Raw genomic sequence first — 25,814 nt, forward strand, 5'->3', positions numbered from 1 at the left:
TTGCTACCCCAAGCTGGAAAAGAGATCTTGGAATGGCCAAATGGCAGGCCCAATCTACTAAATCATTTTTCCCCCTTACACTAACGGTCGGCTGGCATGGCCTTGTGCTCACTGAGGACTGATTACCCAAGCAGGGGTGGCGCACCTCCTCACCTGGTCTCTCAGCCTTTCTTGGTGGCCCATGATCGCTGTGGCATGATGGGGGTATTTCTGTTTTAGGTGTTCCAGGAAAGCTTCTCTCTTTCTATCCATCTCCGATGTTTGCATTCCCAGTATTTCTTTGGAACTTCGGGCCCCCCCTAGAGTGTGTCTCCTTGGGATGTTTCGGGAAGACTTGGAAACTGAAGTACGATTGCTTCCATTAGAAAGGCGCTCCTTGGTTCTGCGGCATTCTGCATCTTCTACTGATGTTACATGCAGATTGCTTTTTCCTTGTTCTGCAAAATGAAAAAAGAAATACATTTCGCAATTAATGATTTCACACAAGAAATCTCATTTATAGAAGACCAACAGGGTTTGTGGCAGTTGTTAATGAATCATTGTAACTTAGCAAAACTTTTCCCTTTTCCTTTGCTTTTTCTTTTGTAGCAAAAAAAGGGGGGGGGGAATATCCATAATCAGGAGAAATATGAAAAATTACACTGTAGAAATAAAAGATGTGGTAGTGAAAGCCCTGCTATTTCTGACTTTCCTTCCCTGAAGTTATTCCTAACAAGAACACTTGTTGAGACCCATTGTCTGCAAGCAATTGGGTCACCCTTTAACTTCATCTATAATTACAACAAAGTTAATACCAGTGATTCTGATTATTTCTGTATTCGTAATTATAGCATCATCCTGGTGACAGGATATTTATGTTTTTATAATCTGAAGATGGTTTTCATCACCAAGAACAAAAATAGCTATCACCCTACACATAAGCCAGATAATCATTGACACATGTGAACAACTTGAAAATTCTATTCTTCCATTAGCATAAGTCAAAAGCAAGCAGAGCATATCATTAGAGGTATTAATCAAGGGGATGGGAAGATTTCAAGATGTTTTACTTGAAGTGGACTTTACTTAAAACACACAAAGAAAAGGAAGAACTATGGTGTGTGTTGATAACTTTGATCTAGATATACTGCCACAAAACTGACCTTTAAGAGACAAGTTGGTTTACACTTAGAACAGGACAATTAAGACATGCAGGGTCAATGGTTAAAGTGAAGAACCTATACCGGGGATCCCCATTGATTCTCAGTGGGGATTCCTTCTCAATACATTTCAGTTAACTAGAAAAAGGAGTTAGTTACTTTTTTCAAAAGCTAGTTGAGGGAATGAAAGTTAAAAACTTTCAGAAGCAAGTCAGAAACTGGATGGATTCTCTTTATAAAGTCTCAAAATGGACAGTTGTTGTCACACAGTCTTAGAGACACAGGCAGAAGAATGTGTCCCTATCCACTGAATTCCCTGGAAAAACCACTAGATTGGGACTTGGGAGTCCTGGCTTTAATCCTGGATTCAGAACACACAATTTGACGCCTCTTAGCCTCATTTTCTACACTAATAAAGTAAGGATGGTTAGCGGGGCATGGTGGCACATGCCTGTAATGCCAGCATCTAGGGAGGCTGAAGCAAGAGGATTTCAAGTTTGAGACCAGCCTCAGCAACTTAGCAAGACCTTCTGTCAAAATAAAAAGGGATGTATGTAGTTCAGTAGTAAAGCACCCCTGGGCTTATCCCCAGTACAAAAAAAAAAAGAAAAGAAAAGAGGCTGGTTGGACTGGCATTAGAAATGTCAAGAGCCTTCTACCTCTAAATTCTTTAAATCTACTATAAATTTTTAAAATAATGTATTTCCAATAGCAGTTTATTTGCCAATAATTTAAAGTTAAATGCAGGAAAATAGATTCCATATTTGAGAGTTCTTCTCACTTGCATCAGATAAACAGAGATCCAAACCTTCACACTAGAGATACAAAATGACAGCTTTCCAGAGTTAGGCATAAACCAAGTTCCCTAAAAGCAACACCATCAGCACAGTTTCCTCTTTGCCTAGAAATATCTGTACATAGAACTCTAGGTACAGACTCTTTGCTTAAGCATAAAAAAAAAATAATAATCATCTAGGGCTGGTTTTCCTGTTATAGTCTTCCAAAACTTGATGTGTGTTCTGGGAATAATATTTCTTGTTTACCCTTCACTTCTCATTATATTGCTAATTACAGCATCTCCATCAGACACTGATGAAGAAAGGGAGAAAAAAAACCAGCCAAATTAGTTAATCCTACTTTTTCGTAAGTTTCAGCAGTAAGTTTAAAGAGGGGGGAAGATGGAACTGTTGATTAAAAAGATAACTGAGGGATTCCCTGTGATTTCATTTATTTAGGTTCCTCTTTTAATGCGCAGATTCACATCATGGCTGCTTTTTGTTTGTTTATTTGTTTTTGTTTTTGTTTAGGGTGAGGGAATTTTGTTTTTGTTTAGGGTCAGTTCCCTCATAACATAAATGTAACAGATCTAGTGCATAAAACAAAATGCAGGCCTGGGGATGTGAATCAGTGGTGGAATGCTTGCCTAGCATATGCAAGATCTGGGGTACGATCCCCAGAACCATTAAAATGCAGAAAAGGGCATATCTCAGGTTGATAAACACACATGCAATCTGAAGAAGTTGATCACCTGAGTGTGTGTTGCGCATACATTTTGTATTAGCCAAAATTGAGATATACCTGATATAATACTGTTAACTTTTCAGTAGATTTTTAAGATCATTTTTTTTAAAAATATTTATTTTTTAGTTATAGGTGGGCACAGTATCCTCATTCTACCATTTTACTTTTATGTGGTGGTGAGGATCGAACCCAGTGCCTCATGCCTGCTAGGCGAGCACTCTACCACTGAGCCACAGCCCCAGCCCAATTTTTAAGATTATTTTTGACAGCATTAAAATAGTGCTTTTAAAACTACCCAGGACAGCTAGATTAATGAACAGGATTGAGTCTCTGGAAAGGTGATTTCTTTACGGTTATAACACACGCTGCACATTCACCAGATGGATCAATATCAATGCCCAGTCAGTCCCACCAGCAGCAGAAAGCTGCTTCCTGCTTGGCGATGACACCCAGACTCCCCTGAGCTACTCTATTTCATCCAAGGATCATCAGAACAGGTCAAGCCAGCCAGAACAGTAACCCCTTGGAGACCAAAAAGAGTCTTCTACTTTCTTTTTTAAAATAAATTTGGAGAAGAGCTAGAAGGAGGGTCTCGGAGGTCATTGTCAATCTTCTGTCAATGTTAACCTTAGGGTGGCCTCAACTAACTTGGACTCTAAACCCTCATTCTTTCTAACACTTTTCACTGTGGATGCCACATCCACCTTATACTGCTTTCCTACTTTTTTCTCTTGCGGATTTTTAACAAGGTTTATTGTGACGCAGAGGAAAGCAGGTTGGACCTCCTGCCCAGCGACATCTGCCTCCTGTCCCACCACCAGGCACCTACTCCACTGTCACCAGCCCTCCAGCAACCAACACAAAAGCCACTGCACACGCTTCCCAATCACCTGAGCCTCTTCCTCACTAAGGCTCCACTCTTGGAAGCTGTCGACTCCCACACCTGAGTGAGAAGTGACAACTCTTAACATTCTGGCATTTGAGGAGACAGTGGTCTTTCAGTTGAGGAGGAAAAACTAAGCAGGGTTACAAATAAACATGAAAGGGAACTGGCAAAGGACATTTCATCACAATTCCTCAGTCATGGAGTCAGAGAACTGAGTCCCGCCAATTCCTCATTGTCCACATGAATAGAAAAAGCTCAAGTGTGGATTAACCAAGCCTTCCAAACAGAAATACAATTCTATTTCTTGTTTGGCATGAGCTTTGGTGCTAACATTTAATCATGGGTGTGTCTAGTTGTTTGCTATTCTGGGAACCCTGGTCTAACAAAATCATGAAGCTGTACCACGAGGACAAGGCTCAGGCCACGCTGAAAGCTGTCTGTGTCCTCTCCCTGCCCCTCCCATAACTCAAGAGCAGCAACTCTGGGGAGCTCCCTTCAAGCAGGGCAAAGAGCAAACAGGAGCTTCAAGTGGAAAACAACCCCTTAAACATTCCCTGGAGCAGAGGTGGGGAGGAAGAAGGCAGGAAAGCCAGAGAGACACTCCGCAGAGTTGCAAAGGCTTCCCTGCTGGGATGTGTAGGCATTCTGGAAATTAAAAGTGGAGCCTGGGGGCGGGGCAGACACCAACATGCAGGGGAGTGTGGGAAACTGGGCATCCAGAAGGAGATACCCATATAGCAAGCTATGCAGACAGGCAACTGCAGGAGCTGCCAAAACTGGCTTCTTTGCCATACTCAGGTTACTCTGGCAGGGTCAGCTGACCCACAGCAAGGGATCTGGGGCTGTGCATCATTGGGGCATTCCAACCCCTGCTGAAAGCCAGTGGACAGTGCTGGCAGCTTCCCAGGGATTTTTTTTTTTTTTTTTTTTGGTGCTGGAAATTGAACCCAGGGTCTCCACATGCTAAGCACACACTCTATACCACTGAGCTACACTTAGGCCCTTCCCTGAGATTTTATTCCTGGGTCAAGATTAGTTTGGGTGCAGGAGACAGAATACAGGGGAACTCTACCACTGAGCATCCCTAGGCCTTTTTATTTTTTATTCTGAGACGGGGTCTTGCTAACTGGCCAAGGCTGACCTCAAACTTGCCATCTTCCTCAGTCTCCCGAGTGGCTGGGACTGCAGGTCTGAGCCACAGTGCCTGGTACCTCACTTCTTTAAGAGTGGCTTTTGGTTAATTATCTCTAAGACAAATCTTTTAAAATAGTGTCAAAATGCTCTTGTCTTAGGGAATATCATGGGGAATTACTGATTTGTCTGGCTGTACTGCTTCTCTGGGTGTGACATGGCAGTGACAACACTATCACAATCTGTTATATACACAGGAAGATTGTATTTCCCAGCCCCCTCCACCTAATCAGGGCCTTGTGCTCATTCTGGTCAATGCAATGTGGGCAGAAGTCATGTGGGCCACATCAATTCTTGGCCCCTGGACCTCCTGAATAATCTTTCATGTTTTCTCTCTTTACCTTTTTTGTCTGCTGGATACAAAGAATCCAGTGGAAACCTCCTGAGGGATAGTATAGTGATGGGACAGGAGAATCCTGATAGGCCACCCGGAGGGCTACCAGCACAGGATCAAGATATTTCACTATGTGTAGACAAGACATTAACCTTGATCAAGCAAAACTACCAAGTTTAGAGGGCTATTAAAACAGTGAGCCTATCTGACTAATACAGATAATCTGTTGGATGCTAATGGGGTCCCTCAGTTTTCTAACTTCCTTGTTAATATAAGGATCCCCACCATATATACAAATAAGCGTGAAAACCACAGCTGAAACCCAGCCATTATATTCCTTAGAGGAATATAATCAACCTTAAATTGGAAGTCAATGGTAAAAAGATTTCTAGTGTAGACCTTAGACAAAATAAGGCCAGCCCCTCCCCCAGAAAGGCATGCTTGTGTAAAGTGTTGATTAAAGTTCAATGATGGATTGACTATTTGATTGATTCATTCATTCAGTCACACATATATTTATTGAGCGCCTGCGCTGTACACAGAGAGGAGTCAGGAGACAGAGTGGAAAGTTGTGATCAAGACAGACTTAATTCCCTGTCCTCTTAGAGGATGCTTCATTATAATTAGGGAGGCAGACAACAAATAATACACAATCTAAATGTCAGGTAGTGTTAAGTGCTTCAAAGAAGAAAACAGGATAAGGAGACAGAAACTGATGGAGTTATTTTAGAGGCGATTTTTTGAGCACAGACCTACACAGGTGTCATTCATCACGGGGAGGGGAAGGCAAGCAGGTGGGTTGACCAATCTTCACCTGCATAGAGGTTTCAAGATTTTAGAGGCCAGAGCAAAAGTAAACACCTCAGGGTGCTATGGGCAGACCCAGGTATCCCAAAGAATGCCTATCCCCCAGAGCCACACTAAGGAGCCCATGGCATTCAAAGGGAACATGATACAGCTAGATTCAAATTCTACCAATAATTATTGAGTGCTTACTCTGCCAAATGCAGAATGCAATATGCTTCCACACTGCTTCTTACCTACTAGCTGTGGGGCCCTCATTGATTAGAGCTATTCCTGGGGTAACCATATGCCCCACTTCGCCCAAATAGCTCTGGGTTACAACTGTTGCCCAGCAAAATTATTTATAGGATTTCTTTTTACTCTTGAATGTGTCTTGGTTCAGACAATAAGTTACATGATCACTCAAATGATCCTTATCTATAGCAGATTGACAGACTCAAAGTCCCTGAAGTAATATAACTTTCCTTCCATTCAACAAATATTTAGTGTCTTCTACATCCCTAGTGCTCCACTGGGTGCTGGGAATGCAAAGGTCAGGGAGACATGGTTGGCGCCCTGGAACACCATATTGTAACTGGGTGAAACAGATACACAGATAGAAGACGGAGTGCAATGACAGATGCAGAGATGTGGTTCTCATGGATGGTGCTTGTCTCAGAGACACTGCTCTCCTCTGCTGTCCTCATACTGACCAGAAGAACTGGAAATGAAGCCATACCCCTTCAGGGCATCATATTCACGGGAACTAAATGGGATCTTGAACATCTAACTTGGATTCTACCCTCCTTTTGCAATCTTTCCAGGACATCTTTAAAGGATGTCTCTCACAGCCCCCAGTCCTCCCTCAAACCCAATACTCCTCTTCAATGCCTTCCCACTTAAGTAAACAGCAACTCCATTCTTCCAAGCCTCTCAGACCAAAAAAAATGAAGTCATCTTTGATCTCACTTTTTCTGGACATCCCATGTGCAATCTCTCAGCTAATTCTTTTGGTTTTACCTTCAACATATATCTAGAATCTACCTTCTTATCACCACATGGCCCCAACTACCACTGTTTCTTGCCTGGTTTACTCAATAAGCCTCTGCAAGGGTCTCCCTGCCCTTGCCCCACCCGACTTGGGTTATGCTCAAGACCAAGACGGCACCCAGTACTTACTACCTTTCAAAAGACAAACCCAAACTGCCAGCAGCTCCTCACTTCCCTGGAAATAAAAACCCAAATCCTTATCATTGTTCCACAGGCCCTACATGATCTGGCCTGGGATTATCTCAACCTCTTTTTCTTCCATCCTTCTCCCACATTCTTGCTTTCTTTGAACATGTTAGATCCTTGCTGTTCCCCCTCATCTTTGTTCAAACATCACCTCACTGAGACTTTCCCTGATAATCTTATTTACAGTCTTACCTACGAACCCACATTCCCTATCTCTTTCCCTGCCTTATTTTTCCTAGTAGGTTTATTTCTGCTCAGGAGGATTGTCAGATAAAATATAGGATGCTCAGTTGAATTTGGATTTCAGTACACAACGAGTGATTTCTTGGTATAAGTAGTATATCCCATGCAATAGTTGGGACATACTTATGCCAACCAATTATTGTTTATCTGAAATTCAAACTTAACAGGGCATCCTGAATTTTGTATGGGCTAAGTCTGGCACCCCCACCATCTAACATACTATATATTTTATTCATTTATTCATCATCTGCCTCTACTACTCCACCCAACCCCAACTCAGTTCTTAGAATGCAAATTCAATGAAGACAAGTATTTTTTAGTCTGCTTTTTTTTTCACTGTTGGATCCCCAGCAGCTCCAAAAGTGGCTACTGTAAAACAGATGTCCAATATTCATTGAATGAATGAATAAGTGAAGGACGTGAGACACTGTCTCAGTCTGACCATGTCAGTTTCTGAAACATCTATGAATTGCTCTGGTTGTTTCAAAGTTATTTCTTAAATTGGTCTCATTCTAATTGCCCCCTTTAGAATCTGGGTCATTTCTTTCAGGACCGGCCCAGAGGTTGAATTCCTGCGGTCTAAATCCCATCCTATCAAATGAGAGGGACTGTGGGGGCAGGGGGAGGGGGAACTTATCTCCAGCTGGAGTCCCCTGACATGGTGCCCTCAAGAAGTGCTCTGCTTTGGAAGCACAGATAACTAGACTGATACTGTAAAACCCAGGGATTCTTCTCCAACATTTAGGAAGCTTAAGGTTTCCTACATTTCACTGGGGGATTTCTCTCTTCTAATTGTATTTTTTTCCGTCTGGCTAGGTTTTGCATTTTCAGTGTGGATGAGTCATGTGTTTCTTCCCTTTTGCATTAAAAAAAAAAAAAAAAAAAAAATCCCACACACCTTTTCCCTTGTGCATAATCCCAACTCCCACGCTCAGCACAAGCACTCCAGCAAGTCTTTTTGTTACTAACTGGCCCCTGGATGAACCTGGTGAAGGGTGGGGTGGGGGTGGTTCAGGATCCTTCAGTTTATGCACATACCACCTACATGATACTATACGATAGGCTCTGGCATCACAGACATCAGACCCTGGTCAACAGAGACGTCTTGGGTCACCCAACCTCCCTGCAAAATTTCTTTGGAACAACATAAGCTTCTGGAAATTCCCTACGGAAAAGACAAGTCTATTATAAACACAATGAAAAGGAAACGGCCTGAAGAAAATTCACCAAAATCGTCTAACAGCTCCTAACTTTTGCATTAAAACCTAAAGAAGATTCGAGCGCTACCTATCATTCACAAAGGTAAATGCTCCCTGCTGTTCTGATCTGCAAAACAAAACATCCCTAAACTCCTGTGACTTTACTCTCAAATGCTGCAAAAGTTTGCATCCCACAGGCAGTTGCCTCTGGAATCCCTCAACCAATGAATGGAAATGCTGCCCGTCCTGGAGGTAGTTTGACAAAAACAGCTCCTTTCCGCGCACTGCTAAAGCACAGCGGGGAAAATATTCAAAGCTGCTTAGCGATTTATTTGCCCTTGCCGAGAGATAACCGCACCAACTGACCGCTCCGCTCGGTGGGCTACAAATATGACATCGCCCTCTGCCTCTTTTTTGCTACTTTAGAAAATCCTGCCAGAGATAAGGGGAAGCCCAAGAAATCACAGCTCGCAACTCCGTTTAGAAAACGCACCACCCCCAAGAAATCAGCTTTTCCTTTCGGCAGGCGCCGGGTCTCCCGTTTATAAAGAGCAGCGAGCGGCCAAGGGCACGCGTCCCCGTCACTCCATCTTTGAATGACTCGGTTACTCACCCTGCATCTGTCTGCTGTCTGCTGAGTAAGGAAGGCACGGCTCACATTTCTGGCTTTCGTTTTCCTCCATTGTCCCTGCCTGCGGCTCAGGCTCCGGGCTCTCTTGAAACTTCAGAGCGCAGTTCTTAAAGCTCCCAGAAAGCGCCTGGAAGGGGGCCGGGGGTGGGGAGGAGGGGACCGTGCGAAACCCCACCCCAAACTATTTTCCAGTCCAGTGCAAAGTCTCCCTCGCCCGAGGAAACTGCATTCCAGCGCCGGGGCCTCCCTCGCTCTGTCCCGGGTCTGCCGGTCCCCCGCCAGCCAGGTCCCCTAGGATTGGGGGCGTGCTCCTGAGGCTGCGGCTGTCCCCGCCTGGTGTCCTCGTGCTTCTCTTGCTGGGAGGCCCCAACAGGTGATGGCCTTTCCTACCCAGGACTCCGCCAGTCTGGTTCCCCCACCGCAAACTCCCGCCCGAGACTCTGCAGCCCAGCGAGGAAGGAACACATTTCACACATGATTAGGGACAGGAACCTTAGCTGGAAGCCACTACCCCGCTCTCTTTAATCTCGAGAGCGGAATGAGCCTCCAAAATCCGCCCGTAAGATACACCTATTGATAAACAATGAACTACGGAACCTCCCAAATTTAAAAGAAATCCCTTAAAAGTTCTGAAGGAAATAGTATGTAATGAAAGGTGTGAAACAAACATGTCCCGGCACTAACTTTTTGGGGGCGTGATTCCCATCTATAAAAAGGTAATGTCATTTTCACAAGGTCCATTTCAGGGTCTTCCTCTGGATTTTAAAAGGAGTTTTTTTTTACTCAGTTGCGTTCACTTTCTCTGACTCTTTCACTCCCCCGCCCCCCCCCCCACACACACACGCACACAGGCACGCACACCCACCCCTTGATCACAAACTGAAAAGTGACCTAGTAAATCTACCTTCTGACTCTCTCAAGTTAATTACTTTGAAACATCTGAAGGGCAATTAAAATGCTTTTCTTTGGATGGGCAGAGTTACATCCAACATACTTGTCCTCCTTTTAAACTACCTACAAATATTTATTTTGTTCTTTACCCAGTCCTTGAAAAACTGGCAAATTTCCCAGAAAGTGAAAATAGGAAGCACCATGTCCACATGAAAAGGGATGGGAAAATAATCTAAGCAACATTTGCCCTGCTATTTCAGATTCCTCAGAGTAACACAGTAACTGTTAGGAAGAGTGTGATATTTTAATCTGTGGCCCCATATCATGGGGTGGGGGGGGACAATGGTCAGCCTGCTGGCCATACCCTGACCTAACATACAGGCCATTCAGGCAAGGTGTTTTGATATTGACTTAAGACACAAATGTGTGTAGAACAATGGATGGCCTCTCTGCCAGATTATGACCTTAAGTCACATGTCTTTGATGGTGTGGGGGGGCATAGTTTGGTCATTTAGGACATAAAAATGCAGAAGCCCCTAATGGATGAAGGGTATGTGCCTCAGTTGGCTGGGCACAAAATCAGGAGCCACTCAAGAAAGAACAAACTTTATTTCAGAACGCCACCAACAGCCACCAACGTGGCCCTCTCAGGAACACCACACACCAACAGGAACTCCCTCCACTGGAATTTCACCAACCAACCCAAACTCCCCTGGAATCCCCTTGAGAACTCCAAAGTAGTGGGCTCCCTAGGCAGCAGGAGTCTATATACAATTGAATACACAGCCTGTTTCAATCCAGCATCATCCAGTCACAGCAATTATACATAGCTTAATTTAATTATCATCATCTTAATGGCTCGACTCTCAGCCATTATTTTTGGCAAAATGCCAGGGGCTATTCTGACTCAGCTGTGGCTCTCAACAGGTATGGACCAAAAGGAATGTAAAAACGTGAAAAAAGGAAGTTATACACATATTGGGAGGAGAAAGAGAAAGCCCCTCAACTCCTAACAGAATTTTTATTAACATCTAAAAAGTTGTGGTGAATCTTTCAGGAAATTAAAGCTATGCCTTGGCAGTGTGAATACAAGCAGTTAGCTTTACAGGGCAGCTAACTCAAGGTCTCCATGACTTTGCAACACAATTACCTGGTAATCTTGCTTCAAGGAGAAACTAATCTTAACAGTTTCTGTGGTAGTGGCCTGCAGGCAAACACCCCATGAACCTCACTAGTTCTTTAGGTACAAAATGTTAAAGAAGGAAAAATCTCCTGGTTCAAGCCACCAGGTGCAGATTATCTTGATTTTTGTATAGCTGTTGTGTGTCTGTCTTCAAATTATTAATACCAAAATGGGGAGCACTGAAGCACTAGAATGTCAGTCTAAACCAGATGTCCCTTGACCTTGGGTTTCACAGCAATCCAACCGGCTCTTAGCAGTGCCTACCTGTCACTTGACAAGTAAGGAGACAACAGCAGCCTACCCTGGCGTCATCCCAGCTACCTCAAAAGATCCATTTGTGGACCAACACAATGCTTTTCTGGGACTGTTTGGAAAGTGTCAGAGCAGCCACCAGGCCTCTGTTGATTCCCAGATAGGCAAAATGGGGGGCACCCCTCCCACCATGTCAGAAATCCCAGTTTCCATACAGACCAAGGACCACCCTTAGCTGCCCATGTGTTCAAGCTGCGCTGACCTCCCCTCCCCCATGGGCAAAGTGGACTGCCACCTCTGTAGACATTCTAAGAAGCAAACTCTTTGTGGAATGCACAAAAGAAAAAAGCAGTACAAAAAAGATAATTAATAGGAATCATCCAGGACTATGAAATTGACACGTATGTTTGAACACATAGGTTCTCTTGAGTGATCAAAACTTCTGGATATTCTACAAGCAAAAGCTTCTATTTGTTGGGTGAGTTACTGGCCTCTTGTTCCTTCTTAAGAAAAGGAGCTAAAAACAATTTGAGAAGACACTGTATTTATACCACTGTGCCCAGACTGTGCCACACCACACCTCTCTCCCCAAAGCCCCCACAGACCTTACCAAGAACTTTTCAAAGATTGTCAGTTTCTCTGGAAAACAGCAGCTATATTTTGCAATCCACATAAACTTGGTAACTCTGATCTTCAAGGAAATACTACTATTGTCTTTATTGTTATTGGGGAGATGTGCTTCTTTCTGAAAGAAACTCTCTCTTTGAACTAGAAGTACATTGTTTTTGGTTTAATTTAATTTCTGGCTTTAAAAATTGCTATTACGTTCCAATCTGCCTACTGCCATACTTTGAAATTTGCTGAGAAAGGGAGAAGAACTTGAAATTTGATTTTTCCTGTAGTCATATAGACAGCAACAATGATGACGCTAGAGGGCTGAGTTTTCAATTCCTAACCAGGAAAGGTGCAAGACTATTTGGTTAATGACTCCAGATGTTGCACTTCATGACTTAAAATGAGCTAACACACACAAAAAAAGTGTCATTTAAAAGAAAAAAACAAACAAGTGATCAAAGAGTGTTAAAAGGACAAAGGTAATTTTTCAGTCATAGCTAATTTATTATGGAACTGAATGATTATTGGTTTTGATAATGCAAATTAAATGGCATGTGCCATGACGGGAAATTCAACACAAGAATCATAAACAATTGTGGATGATTTCTCTGTAGGCCTATCTAATTACAGGGCAGAGGAAAACATGTAAGTTTTCTTTATGTAAGTTTTTAAGGGGAGAAATTGCTAGAACCAAACCTAAGTGGAATTGATACATGTTTAATCTTTTATTTCCTTTCCCTATTAAAAGCAAGATAGTTTAAGATAACAATAAGACACAAAAGAGATAATCAATGCTTGCTGGAGTCCTTAAATGTACTTTTCAAAGGCATTGATAATAGTAGAAAAACTAGATAAATAAATGAAATAAAGTGAAAAGCAAACAAGTCAACAGAAATGTTTCAAGCAGAGGCCTTGAGTTGTTTGATGGATATTACACATCACCATTTCCAAGGGACAGACTGCAGTGGGTTACCCCGTAAGGCAGAAGGAAAGGTCTTTTAACAACTGGGAAAACATTTACTTGAGTGGATGATCTGGTGAATGTGCAAGGCAGACTTGCCCATCTTAGTTTTGACAGCAAAGTGTCAGGTGGCCAGGGTGACCTTATACTTAAATATAAACTCTGAGCACTTGGGAGAGTGAAAGGGAGAACTATTAATAATTACAAACTGGACAATAAGAAACCATGACTGTCCCTGGTAAATGAGCACAGATGGTCACCCATGGGTGATCCAAGATAAGCCCTGTGTACTCAGAATTTTCCTTTCTTTGTTAAGAGTAACAATCTCACAGATGTGATCAGGTAGTCATTTACATCCCCAGGATTCTTTGCAGAGGATCTTCAAGCTTCCCTAACACAAAGTTCTTAAAATGCCAGCAGCTCTGAAGAGACCTGAGAACTGAGGAGGTCAAGGGCCCCTGAGCACTCAGGCTTCCCTGTTCTTATGTCTTGGGATGGTCCTCTTGCCCCTTCCTACAAATTCCTCATGCGGTGATATAATATATAACTGTACTTAGATACAATGTGTTAATACTTTAAGCATATTTGCTTTCTTTTTAAAGGGAATCTATTGATGTTCATTTTTATCGGGGTTTCTTTCATCTCCTCTCCATTGGAAGATACAGCGCGGCAGAACTACCATCTGTGTACCACATCTGGAAAGTGGGGCTCATCTCTCCTCCCTGGTCACAAGAGAGCAAGTCTGGATTCCAGGTGGCAACTTTTAAGTAAAAATGACTACGCTGTATATGCTCATCTCTTTTATCCCAGAGTTTGAGCTAAATCGTGGCCTGTTCCACAGGAGTTTCTGGATGCTCAGGGTAGAATCCATGAGAATGTGAGAAATTCCACTGATCCCAGCATCTCCTTGGTTCCTAGATTTACCTAGTGGTGCCATTATGAGCCCTTTCAATAGAAAGGATTTCATGAAAAGGGACTCCCCTGGCTCATTTGTTGCCCCTGGGCTTCCCCAAATGCCCTCACTCAAAGATGCAGTGAGCAGTAGAGAAGGGCAGGAGTACGACGGGGGGGACAATCACATTGCTGAGAAATTTAATCATCAAGTTCTCATTTTCCTATTGCCTTTCTCCATGAATGAACACATGGCTCCCATCTCTCCTCTAAGCCCTGACACACTTGTTGAATGTGTTAGGATCTTTTATCCTCTTTTCTCACCACTAAAGTCAAAGACAATGGCCCTGGATGACCCTTTGAATATTCCAATTCTTTTTGCTCTATTGAAATAGAGAACAAAACCAGGGTTGGTATAGGGGAGGGTATAAGTTATTTCTGAAAATCTCTCTCATCCTTTGCAAGGTGGACACACCTGTCATCAACTGGGAAGACCGAGGCAGGAGGACAAGTTCAAGGCCCCCTGGACAACTTAGTGAGACCCTGTTCAAAATAAAACTGAGATCCTGGCACAGGGCTGAGGATAAGCGCAGAGGGAGGACATTTCCCCAGCATGCCCAAGGCCCTGGGGTTCGATGACAAGTGCCAGGGGGAAATGAAACCAAAATGAAAATCCTTCTCTATCAACCACAGAATTGGGTCTGGTATTATTCAGGGGAAATTGGTGTAAAAACCATGAGGTAGGTATTAGGCAGTTCACTACAGGTATTTACCAAAAGTCTCAAGTTGAGTGCCTTTTTCTGGTCATTGATCTGTGTGCTGGGACTATGATCATCTCACACCCAAGCACTCTACTTCTGAGCTACCTCCTCAGCCCCATATTCACATTTTTTTTTTTTCTTTTGGTCCAGGGAATTAAACCCCAGGGGTACTTAACCACTGAGCCACATCCCCAGACCTTTTTAATATTTTATTTACAGACAGAGTCTTGCTGAGTTGCTTAGGGCCTCACTAAATTGCTGAGCTTGTGATCCTTCTGCCTCAGCCTCCTGAGCTGCTGGGATTACAGGCAAACACCACTGCGCCCAGCCGTAGTCACAGACTTTTAAGAGAGATGCAGACAAGAGAGAATGAAAAAGGCTGTACAGTATAAATATGTTAGTTTTTCCATTTTACTTGGGGGGCAGGTAGTCATGAGCAGCCACCCACAAACCAAAATGCTCCCAACAGGCCTCCATCACCCAGCACCTGGAGTGGCCTGCCCTCTGGGGACAATCAAGGATTAAGGGGGTTTCAGAGGGTCAGGAGAATTCAGAGGGAACCCAGGTTGCTTAAAGGTTTGGGGCCATCAGAGGGTTGGTGCTCAAGGGACCCATGCTGGTAGGGTTCCAGGGTCGTCAGGGATGGGGGCAGTGTTCAGAAGGCTAGAGGGATTTGAGGGCTTCTGGGTTCCACCAGGGCTCTGGGACTGCTGTGGGAGCACCAGAGGGCTAGGGGTGCTCTGAGAGTTCTGGGGTCTCCGGGTTCAGTGACAAAGGAACTCTGCCCAACTCAGAGCTGTGCTCAGCTTGTTCAAGCCACAGCACCCTCACTTTTTGTACAATTTTTGAAAACCAGTTATATGCTTCAGAAGTTAAATTTGTAGTGATTTTTTTCTCTGCATCCCAGTTCATAGGATTGAAGATGAGGTGGAGACCGGGTGAGAGGGGGCACTGCTGCTCCGTGCCAATGGGAAAAAGAGTTTTAATAATGACTAACTTTTAGATCAAGTGGGTAGACCCAGTGCTGAAACTGGGAGAGGTAGGAGAAGCCCTCCAGCATTCACAAATTATTCAAGGGCTGCGCTTCTCTGCCCTTAGGCCAAGATGAATTTTGTTTGTCCCCATGTGCTGCTAGAGCTTAAAAGTTTTCATTTCCTAGATTTTAATGTTTTGCTTTTGAAATAGCCCCTTTTGAAAGCTTTGCAATCTCTCAACTGGACAGGATTCAGTAGAATAAAATATTTAATTACATGTTGGGCCAGTGTTCCATAACACTGCATCAGAAGCCTGATTTGTACAATATGATTAAATTCATAAAAATGAAAAGGATGAAATGGTTTTTTTAAAAAATAAAAGTTTTGATCTGTTCCACCATGTACCTCCCCCATTGTACACATATAAGCCAACAGCATGCTCCTATATGTGAAAAACAGGTGCAGGAAAGCAGACCAGAGAATGACTGAGAATCATTCCCAAGCCCCTTCTGAGGAAGGCAGCTAGCGATGCTTCTTTACATCAACCCCAGGTCTTTCTTGGTCTATTTAGTAGGGGTCAGCTTGGACTTAACCTAGTGGGGAAGCTGGGAGGCTCCCTGAGCTGGAGAAAGAATGAACAGACCCAGCCAGATATTTCCTCTTCTCTCCTACAAAATTGTAATGTTGAAATGTACAGAAAAGGGATGCAGGCAGGATGACCAACTGGCAGCTGAAAAATGTTGGTGCCCAAACTAAAAAAGTTGCAGCCCATATGGAAAGCAGTATGGAGATTCCTTGGAAAACTGGGAATGAAACCACCAATCGACCCAGCTATCCCTCTACTCCATCTATACCCAAAAGACTTAAAAACAGCATACTACAGGGACACAGCCACATGAATGTTTACAGCAGCACAATTCACAACAGCTAAACTGTGGAACTAACCTAGATGCCCTTCAGTAGATGAATGGATAAAAAAGTGTGGCATATATACAATGGAATATTACTCTGCAATAAAAGAGAATAAAATCATGGCATTTGCAGGTAAATGGATGGAGTTAGAGAAGATAATGGTAAGTGAAGTTAGTCAATCCCAAATAACCAAATGCAAATGTCTTCTCAGATATAAGGAGGCTGATTCATAGTGGGGTAGGGAGGGGGAGCATGGGAGGAATAGACAAACTCTAGATAGGGCAGAGGGGTGGGAGGGAAGGGAGGGGGCAGGGGGTTAGCAAGGATGGTGGAATGTGATGGACATCATTATCCAAATTACATGTATGAAGACACGAATTGGTGTGAACATACTTTTTATACAACCAGAGATATGAAAAACTGTGCTCTATGTGTAATATGAATTGTAATGCATTCCGCTGTCATATATAAATAAAAAATAAGTTCTAGGAAAATCGGGCTGAGTTGTCACCCCAGATGCAGGTAGTATGGAGGGTAGAAGCTGAGACACAAATGAACATAGCAAGCAAAAGTCAGGAGGCAGATCAAGGCAGATGACAGTGGGAAAGAGAGGCAGGGAAGGGGAGAGGGGAGACAGGGATCCTGTTGGGTCCCCAGAGTTGCTGCTATCAACCTGCTATAGCTACTGCTTTACCCAAAATGTTCCAGAATCATATCCAGCTGCTCAGAGGCCTGGAAAAGCCATTTCCTCTTTTTCCTTACTTCCACATATAAGCAATAACACAATTTATGGGCAGGTCTATAATGCACCTGTGAAAATCAGCAAATTCATCTGGAGGTTTTCCAGAATCACTCTGGAATAAAATAAGTAATAAATATGGTTTGGTTCATCTTAAAAACAGACCTACACGCACGCAGTGGTCTTTGATCTATCTCTTTTGTACAAATGATTCATCTCAAGAAAGACACCCCTCCCCAGATAGGCACAGTGGTTCACACCTGTAATCCCAGAGACTCAGGAGGCTGAATCAGGAGGATCCCAATTTCAAGGCCAGCCTAAGCAGTTTAAAGAAAAAAATAAAATAAGAACTGGGGATATAAGTCAGTGGTTGAACACCCCTGGGTTAAATCCCTGGTACTACAAAAACAAAAAAAGTTCCCCAAATTCTAAAGGTATGTATATACACTGAACCCAGAGAAAACAAATGAAAACACCTTGTCTTGGTGTTTCCAAACTTCAACCATTTGTCATTTCTCATCAAATTGTTAACCATTTATATTAACATTGACTTTATAGCAACATGCTTAGAAATTTAAACTTTTCCTCATGTATAATATAGTTACATTGTGGGTTTGATAAAACATTTAATTTTTTTTACTTATAGCTATGAAACATATAGCTACTGAAAAGCAAATTGTTGAACTGGGGGATATAGCTCAGGATAGAATACCTGCCTAGCATGTGTGTGGCCCTGGGTTCAATTCCCAGCACCAAAAAAGAAAAGAGTCAAATGTTTTGTTCATGTTATTTTCCCCCAAGTACTGGGCATTGAACACAGGGGCATTCTAATACTAAGCTAAATCCCAAGATTTATTTATTTGTTTGTTTGTTTGTTTATAGACCAGGGCTAAATTACTGAGTCTGGTCTCAAAATTGCGATTCTCCTGCCTCAGCCTCTCGAGTAGCTAGATTAAAGGTATGTGCCACCATGCACAGCCTGTTCATGTAATTCTTAAAATTGCTTCCGAAGACACTGTAGTTTGGAGAGTAATGGTTTAGGCCAAATTCATCCCTCTCTTCCTTCACTCACACCCTGTTAGTCTATTTCCTGTTGCTGCAATAGAATACCCAAGACTGGCTCATTTATGAAGGAAAAAGGTTCATTTGGGTTCACAGTTCTTGAGGTCCAACAGAATGGGGCTGATATTTGCTGTGCTTCTGATGAGGGCTGCGAGCTATTTCACACGTGGCAGGAAAGTGGAAAGTGATGTGGATAAGTGGGGAGGAGAAGCCTGAGTGAGAGAGGAAGCACAAGAAGCCAAGGAAGTCAAATGCCTTTTGTATGGAAACTTGATCCAGGAGACAGAGGGGAGATGGGAGATGGGAGAGAGGGAGAGAGAGAGAGAGAGCGCGAGAGGGAGAGGGAAAAGAAAACAACTTATTTCCAAGAGAAGGCTTCAACTTCTTCACAGCCTCCATCTGCATGACCCGTAGGTCTCTCAACACCATTACACTGAGGACTAAGCCTCCACTTGAGTTTTGATGGGGACAAACCATGTTCAAACCATTCAAACCATTCATTTGTTCAAAAAATTTTTAAGTCCCAATTTGCTAATGGTGAGCACTGAGGATGCTGACATGGGTGAGAAAAGTCATAGATTTGTGAATATTTAGCAGACCGCCTGGGAATTACTTGGTTATGTGTGACCCTCTCCTATGACATTGTGAGATCTCAAAGGAGAAAAAATAATTACTTTGGTTATCTTTGACTCCCCAGCTCCATCCACAGCCCTTGGCCCCTAAAGATGCTGAATAAGTGGTTTTTGCATCACGCAATCAATGATGGATGAAACCCAAGAGATTAAGAAAATAATGTCTCCTTCACTTAGAGGAAGAAGAGTTCTACTGGAGATGTAAAAGAGGAACATGGAAAAGGGAGCAACCATACTGTCAACAGGAAAGACTTGGGAGAGGTGGTGACCAAGAATGAATAGCTTTACCAGGTACATCACACAGGAAAGAGCATTTCAGGTCTCCAGGGATCCCCAAGTGCAACAGCCTGTGTCTTGAACGACGAAGAGCATGATGCTTTATGTTAGGGATGGCAAAGGATAAGAAATGTTGGCAAAGAATGACAGAAAATTTTAAAAATTAAAAAAAATTAATAATGGGCACTGAGGACTGAAATGAAGCAGATTATATTCCATGTATGTATGATTATGTCAAAATGAACCCCATGACTATGTAGAACGATAGTGAGTTAATAAAAACAGTTAAAAAAAAACCAGGACTGGGGATATAGTTTAGTTGGTAGAGTGCTTGCCTCGTATGCATAAGGCCCTGCGTTCAATCCCCAGCACCCCACAAAAATAAAATAAAATAAAAATTAATGGTGGGGGTGGGCAGAGATAAACAGAAAGTTGACAAACTAAGCTGATTTTGAGTGTTCTTGCATTGCAAATGAGAAGTTTAAACTGATCTGGGAGCTCAGGAATAACAGGACTGACTCTGTACTTTATGGATAGTTTCTTTTTCATTTCTTTTTTCTTCTTTTGGCTGTGCTGGGGTGAAATCCAGGACCTGGCACCTCCTTTGCGGGCACTCTACCACGGAGCTGCATCCCCAGCCCTGACTGTACTTTAGAAAAGTGATTGTGTTGGTACAACAGAGGCTGTCATGAAAGTGGGAAGAGGAGCATCAGGGAAATTAGCTAGTGGTGGGAAATGTACCATATTTCGTGGTGTGTGCCTGCTGGGGGTCACGGACAGGGTCCCTCCATTACTCCTTCTCCCCCTTTCCACGTATTGACAAGAGCCAGTGCCAGCAACCTGCCCACCTTTGTTAAATGTTCTCCTCAGTGAGAGCTCATCCGTTAACCACAAGTCAAAGTCTCTATCATTCAAAAATCATGTTAACTATCAAACCAGCACCTATGTTTATCAAAAAGAGGGGAAAAAACCCAATAACGATAATGTATCCTGATGAGCAACAAATGATAAAAAAGAAAATGAAACAGGCAGAAAGCTCTGTGAATGAACAAAACACTGTTTCATTCAAGTTCTCAGTTCGCGCAGAAGCACCTTCCTGCTTGCTCTTGAGCTGTGTGAGTTAGCTTGAAGAGTCATTATTTAACCTCTGTGTGCCCTAGACCTTCTCATCTGTGAAGGTTTTAGTCTAGATGAACCCTGAGGTCTCTCTCAGATAACATTTGATTTTTGTTCTCCTCCTAGGGCCTTTCCACACCACTCCAGTTCCTATTAGTAAGACAAGCCACCTCGTGCCAGGCCCTAACTCAGTTGTATTAATGGGACAGAGGAGGGTTCCCTAGGCTTTGCTCTCGGGTCCATCTACAGGCTCACATATTGCAAACACACACTGCAGTAGCCTGGTTCTTGAGGCCTCACCTTTATGTGGAGTCTGAGTGGAGCCCACAGTGAGCTCTGGAGACATCTTATGGTTTTTGCCATCACAAGCTGCTAATGTTTCTGCGAGAGAGTCCACATGGACGAGACTATCCAGGCTGCACCTCCGCTCCACTGTGCACTTGCTGTGCAACCTGGGGCAAGGCGCTTTGGCTTTCCTACCTACAAACTGGCAATAACAGTACCTACCTCATAGGATTGCTGTGAGAGCTGAAGGAGACTGAGCTTGGCGCATGGTAATTGCCATACAAGGGGTGTGAAGCGAATAAACAGAATAAATGTGAAAAATATGATTAATAGAATGGTAGCCATTCTATCAATCTTGGCCATAATACACTGACACGATTGTCCAAATATGGGTCCCTAAGAGACCCAGACGTTTGGGTCAAAGTGACAGTGACGCTGCTGGACAAACGGCAGGATCTCTGAGGATTCATCAGTTTGCTCCTACACAGCGATACAGACAGCTATTCCCTCTCTGCTTCACAGGGAATTCATTTTGGCACTTTTCTTCAGTGTCTGGAGCGAGTGCTCTGAATAAAAATAAAATGTGGTGACCTCAGTAATCTGAACATCATAGAAATATTAAGAATGTATCTGGATGAGCTCTGCCCAGTCACATTACATTTCCAAGCCTGGCTGAGAAAGTTCGAATACTTAGACACTTAGTGTAGAAGCATCTGCCAGGAAGAACTTGTTCCCCCAGTTAGAAAGACCAGGCTCTCTCTACCTTGGCCCCATCAGTCACCTTTCCAAAACACAAACAATGGGCTTTTGTAACCAGAGCATTTATATTTTATGTTGAAGTTAAAAATCCAATTAACTCAACCCTGAGCACCCAAAGAGAGGTAGCCAGGAAATTCTATGCAACTGAGAGGGGAAGGGAGAGAGGGAAGACTCGGGAGTCTGAAAAATAGATTGCTGCTCCTTGGTAATGGGATTCTTAAAACAGTGTCAATACAGACTCGTAACACAGGTAACCTCAGAGCTACCTGGAATACCAAGGGAAAACCCAAAAGCAATACAGCACAGAAGTAAATATATGTGTTTGTTTATGCATTTAAAAAATCCACAATGCTATTCAGAGAATCTGCAAGACCATGGCAGGGACGTGAGGAGAAGGATGACGGATTAATAGGTGCACCATTCAATGCAGGAAAAACTTGATTGTCCTGTAAGCATTATGGAATCATGACCAGGACAAAAACAGAGTAGAAACATGACCAGATTTGTGTTTGAGATAAAGCTGCGTACAGAATGGATCTTAGAGGAGCAGGAAAGGGGACCATAATAAAGTGTTTATTGCCATAGTTCAGAGGAAAAATGTGAGTCTGAACTAAGGAAGTCGAAAAAAATCAGAAAGTACAGAGCCGTGACAAATATTTCAAAAGTAAAATTGGCAGAATGTAGATATGAATTAAATGTGGGGTAGTAGAAATTGGGAAGTGATCCCCGTTCAACTAAACAAGCTCAGGTTTCCTCCTACGTCAGGTGTGTGCTGATTTCGTTTGTTAGTATTACCACAAATAGGCCCAACTACTTGCAAAATGACTTCATTGCCCTAATAGGTTTCCGTTGGTACATTGTTTCAAGTGTCAATAACAATATTTCAGGATTTACAAAAAGGGATAAAAAATTCAGCATTCTGCCAAGGCTCTCCTTTTTCCTTGGTGAGAACTGGCTCTAGGCATACCACGTCACGTGGCAGTAATTTTGTACCCTATGCAATTTTGATTGATTTCCATGTGCCAAATTATAAATCGTTATCAAGAAGTCTAATGACCATTTATCAAAATTATGTCGAAACCCTGTATGGAGTTATAAAGAAAGGATGTGGCAGGAAGGTATAGCTCAACTAAAAAGTCAATACTGAAGCAGATCTCTTTATAGATCTAAAACCTCTGCCTATGACTAGCCATGTGTTCAACGTGTCTTAACTGAAAACCCCAGAACCCTGTTGCAAACTCTTTGGTTCAACTCCCAGTCATAATGGAATATGTCAGGTGTCACATGCCCTATACCCAGAACAGTGCCTGGCATGTAAGAGGCACAAATATTACTCCAGAAATATTTGTTGGATAAATGAATTGATAACAAAGGCAACCAACAGCAGGCGGGTTTAATCCCCAGGACTCTGAGCCAGATTCTTCCCTTCCAAGCCAAGAATCCCCATAAAATAACAAGAGGCAACACAGGGACAACACAGCCTTCCATACCTCCTGCCTTCCACACCCATCACCTCTCTGCCTGACTTTGGTGCTGAGGATCTTTCTAGATCTGCACCTTTGCATGGGAGAGCCAAAGGGGCTGCGGCACTGGAAGGCAGAGGAGCTCAAATCCCTATGTGGGCGTGCGACCACTAGAGGGCAAGAGAGTCAAAAGCCTGCTCTGTAAGCCAGCCTTGCCCTGGACGGGTGTAAACTTCTTCCTATGCTTATGGATGCCGCATGATTAGAATTCCTTTTACTAACAGTCCCCAATATCTAGTATAGCAGGAATCAGGAATTGGAATACGAAATTTTACACCTGAGCAATTGGAAATATCCACCTTTGGCAATGCTTTCATTTTTTTTTTCCTAATAATTTTAAAAGAAAACCAGAATATAATCAGGAAAAATTCCCAAGACTGACTACTGCTTTGAGCCGCCTCTTGTGTCTTGACCTGCCTTTTGTGAGTTTCTGGGTGCTCCTTCTTACCGCCATATGATATGACCAGATACACTGCAGGTCAGGTAGGGGGGCCACCAAGGAAAATACAGGCTGTCCAGTTCAATTAGAATTTCAGATAAACAATGAATAATTTTTAACAGGTTATTATGCTCTGGTATGAGGGCAAATTTGTTATGTTTATGGGTTCGTTTGGCAACGCCATCTGCACGAGGCACTAGGATATTTGCTCTTCCCCTAAGGCCCCTGGTCCCGCTCACTCCTCTGTGTTGGCCATGTCTTTCCTCCTGCCTGGAAGGTTTTCCTCCATCACTTTACCCACCTACTCACTTATCTGCTCCTTGTTCAGGGTCTGGCTTGAGTGTCTCTCCCTGCATCCTTCTTCACCAGTGCCTCTGGATGGAGGGCTGTGGGACCCAGTGTTTGTCCCAGCCAGTCTGGTATTCTAGGAAGTGGGTGTGGGGACCTGAGACGCGTGATTCTCAGAGGGGCCAGAAGGAAGGGGATGGATGTGAAGCACCCAGAAGAGGTCCTTCTAGATGTCCTACATATTGGAGAAAAACACGGCTGGAAACCCCTGCTGAAGCCAGCAAGCCCCTGGAGGGCAGGGGCCTAGATCTTGTTTGTGACTCCTGTCTCAGTTCCTCTGCACTTAACAGAGATACCCGCTCCTAACAGATCCTCAACAGGTACAAGTTAAATGAAATCATCAAGCTCCTCAGTTTAGGGGGTAGAGCACATGCTTAGCATGTCTGAGGCCCTGGGTTCGATCCCCAGCACAAAACAAAACTTAAAAAAAAAAAAAATCCCCACCCAACTAACTCAACAGGTCCTAGATCTTTGTCAAAATAAACAAGACACAATCTCCCTTTAGCTGTCCTTCTGGCACATTGATCTAAGAGGTTTGCCCCCCACCCCACCCCACCCTAGTCAGTTCTTTACTTGCCTGTCAAAGAGGAAAAACTCATTTGGTGCCTGGCCATCATCAGCTCTGCTGACCTTCTGACCTTCTGACTCTTCTGGAAGCATGTTCACATATCTCAGGGCCTCTGTTGCCTTCTGACCTCTTCCTCCCCTGGGTTTTTGCCCACTTTTATGGAGGTGGATGCCATAAAACAGACCTGCTTGTCCTTCATCCCAAAGGCTAATTCTTGGCTTTCCAGACAGGCTAGACTCACAGCCTTAAAAGCCCTGTGCTCAGGTTTCCTGGGCCTGGGAAGAACACAGGGTTGGGGCCACCGTCTGAGGATGACTGGGTTTAGCTGAAACAAGGGAAAAGCTCTGGGCTGGCTACCCCATGGCTTGTACAGGCAGAGTTCTGGACAGGAAGACAGGGCACCTTAAAGCTGGCAGGAGAAGGAGGCTTAGTAAAAGGGACTTCAGTATTTTAATAAGAATGGACAGGGCTCAAAATATGCTACTAGGAATGCTGTCGTCTGGGGACAGGGACTCCTACCTTTCTCAGGTACAAAGAAGACAGAGGGAGTAGTACCAAGCCCACCTGGAGAGAGTCCTGGGGGACAGCTGCCTGGCCTTCCGTAGAAGAGTATGGCCCACTCACGGTGGCCCAGCAGAAAGAAGGACAGAGGAAGAAGCAGCCCGCCCCATTTTCCTTTTGGCTCTGGTTTGCAGCTACACTTGTTCAGAGCTTGTTGAATTGAATGCAATAGGAAATTCGTCAATCTGGAGACAGAAGCAATGGAGGAATGGAGCAGGTGTGGTCTCAGAAGGCCCATGGATCGGCTCCCCCTTCTCTGGTCTCTCTGAAAGCCCTGTGGGGTCTCCCTCTGCAGGGGTAGGAACTATCAGGGAATGTGAGAGAACAGTGTGAACCCCACAGTATACAGAGTGTTGAGGGACATGGAGGGACAAGATCGATGACATGTTATACATGTGGAGAGAAAGAACAGGCATATGAAATAGAGATCAAAGGACAGGATCAAGTGAGGGGTAGAAGCACTGGCTTGGGAGGTTCAGTGTGACTTTTAAGAGGTGGGGCCCAATGGAAAGGAGGCAGGTCTTTGAAGGAGATGTTGGGACCCCAGCCCCTTCCTTTCTCTCTGCTTCCTGGCTCCCTGAGGTGAGCAGCTTTGTTCTACCATGCACTCCCCACCATGATGTTCTGCCTCACCACAGGCCCAAAGCAATGGAACCAAGTGATCATGAACTGAGGACTTTGAAACTTTGAACCAAACTTTGAACCAAGGTCCCTCCTTTATGAAACCTAACCATAAAAATACACAAGTTTATCTGTTTCTTTGGGTCTACATTTCCTATGAAGTTAATTTTTCTCAGGTATTTTGACACAGTGATGGAGAATTGACTGATATAAGCCCATACTTGCTTTAATACTAAGCTGTATGTTTTAACATCAGCTTTACCAGTAACCATGCTGATATTT

The 25,814-nt window shown here is 43.6% G+C and overlaps 1 protein-coding gene across 13 annotated transcripts in view; it reads right to left on the reverse strand.

Annotated features, from left to right (window-relative positions):
• The window catches only part of Kiaa1217 (KIAA1217 ortholog), a 458,856-nt gene that overhangs the window by 281,407 nt on the left and 151,635 nt on the right, over nucleotides 1-25,814 (reverse strand). For 7 of the 13 annotated variants that reach the window (XM_076832177.1, XM_076832187.1, XM_076832176.1 and 4 more), the window contains exon 1: nucleotides 154-355. The exons of 1 other annotated variant lie outside the window; for it this stretch is intronic. In XM_076832177.1, the coding sequence (XP_076688292.1) occupies nucleotides 154-267 (114 nt within the window). In that variant the 5' untranslated portion in view covers nucleotides 268-355. Of the gene's footprint in view, nucleotides 1-145; nucleotides 438-9,145; nucleotides 9,250-25,814 lie in introns of those variants that run through there. 5 more of the 13 variants (XM_076832183.1, XM_076832182.1, XM_076832181.1 and 2 more) reach the window with 3 other exon arrangements.

Source organism: Callospermophilus lateralis, chromosome 13, assembly GCF_048772815.1.
Source record: "Callospermophilus lateralis isolate mCalLat2 chromosome 13, mCalLat2.hap1, whole genome shotgun sequence".
Lineage (NCBI taxonomy): Eukaryota > Metazoa > Chordata > Mammalia > Rodentia > Sciuridae > Callospermophilus > Callospermophilus lateralis.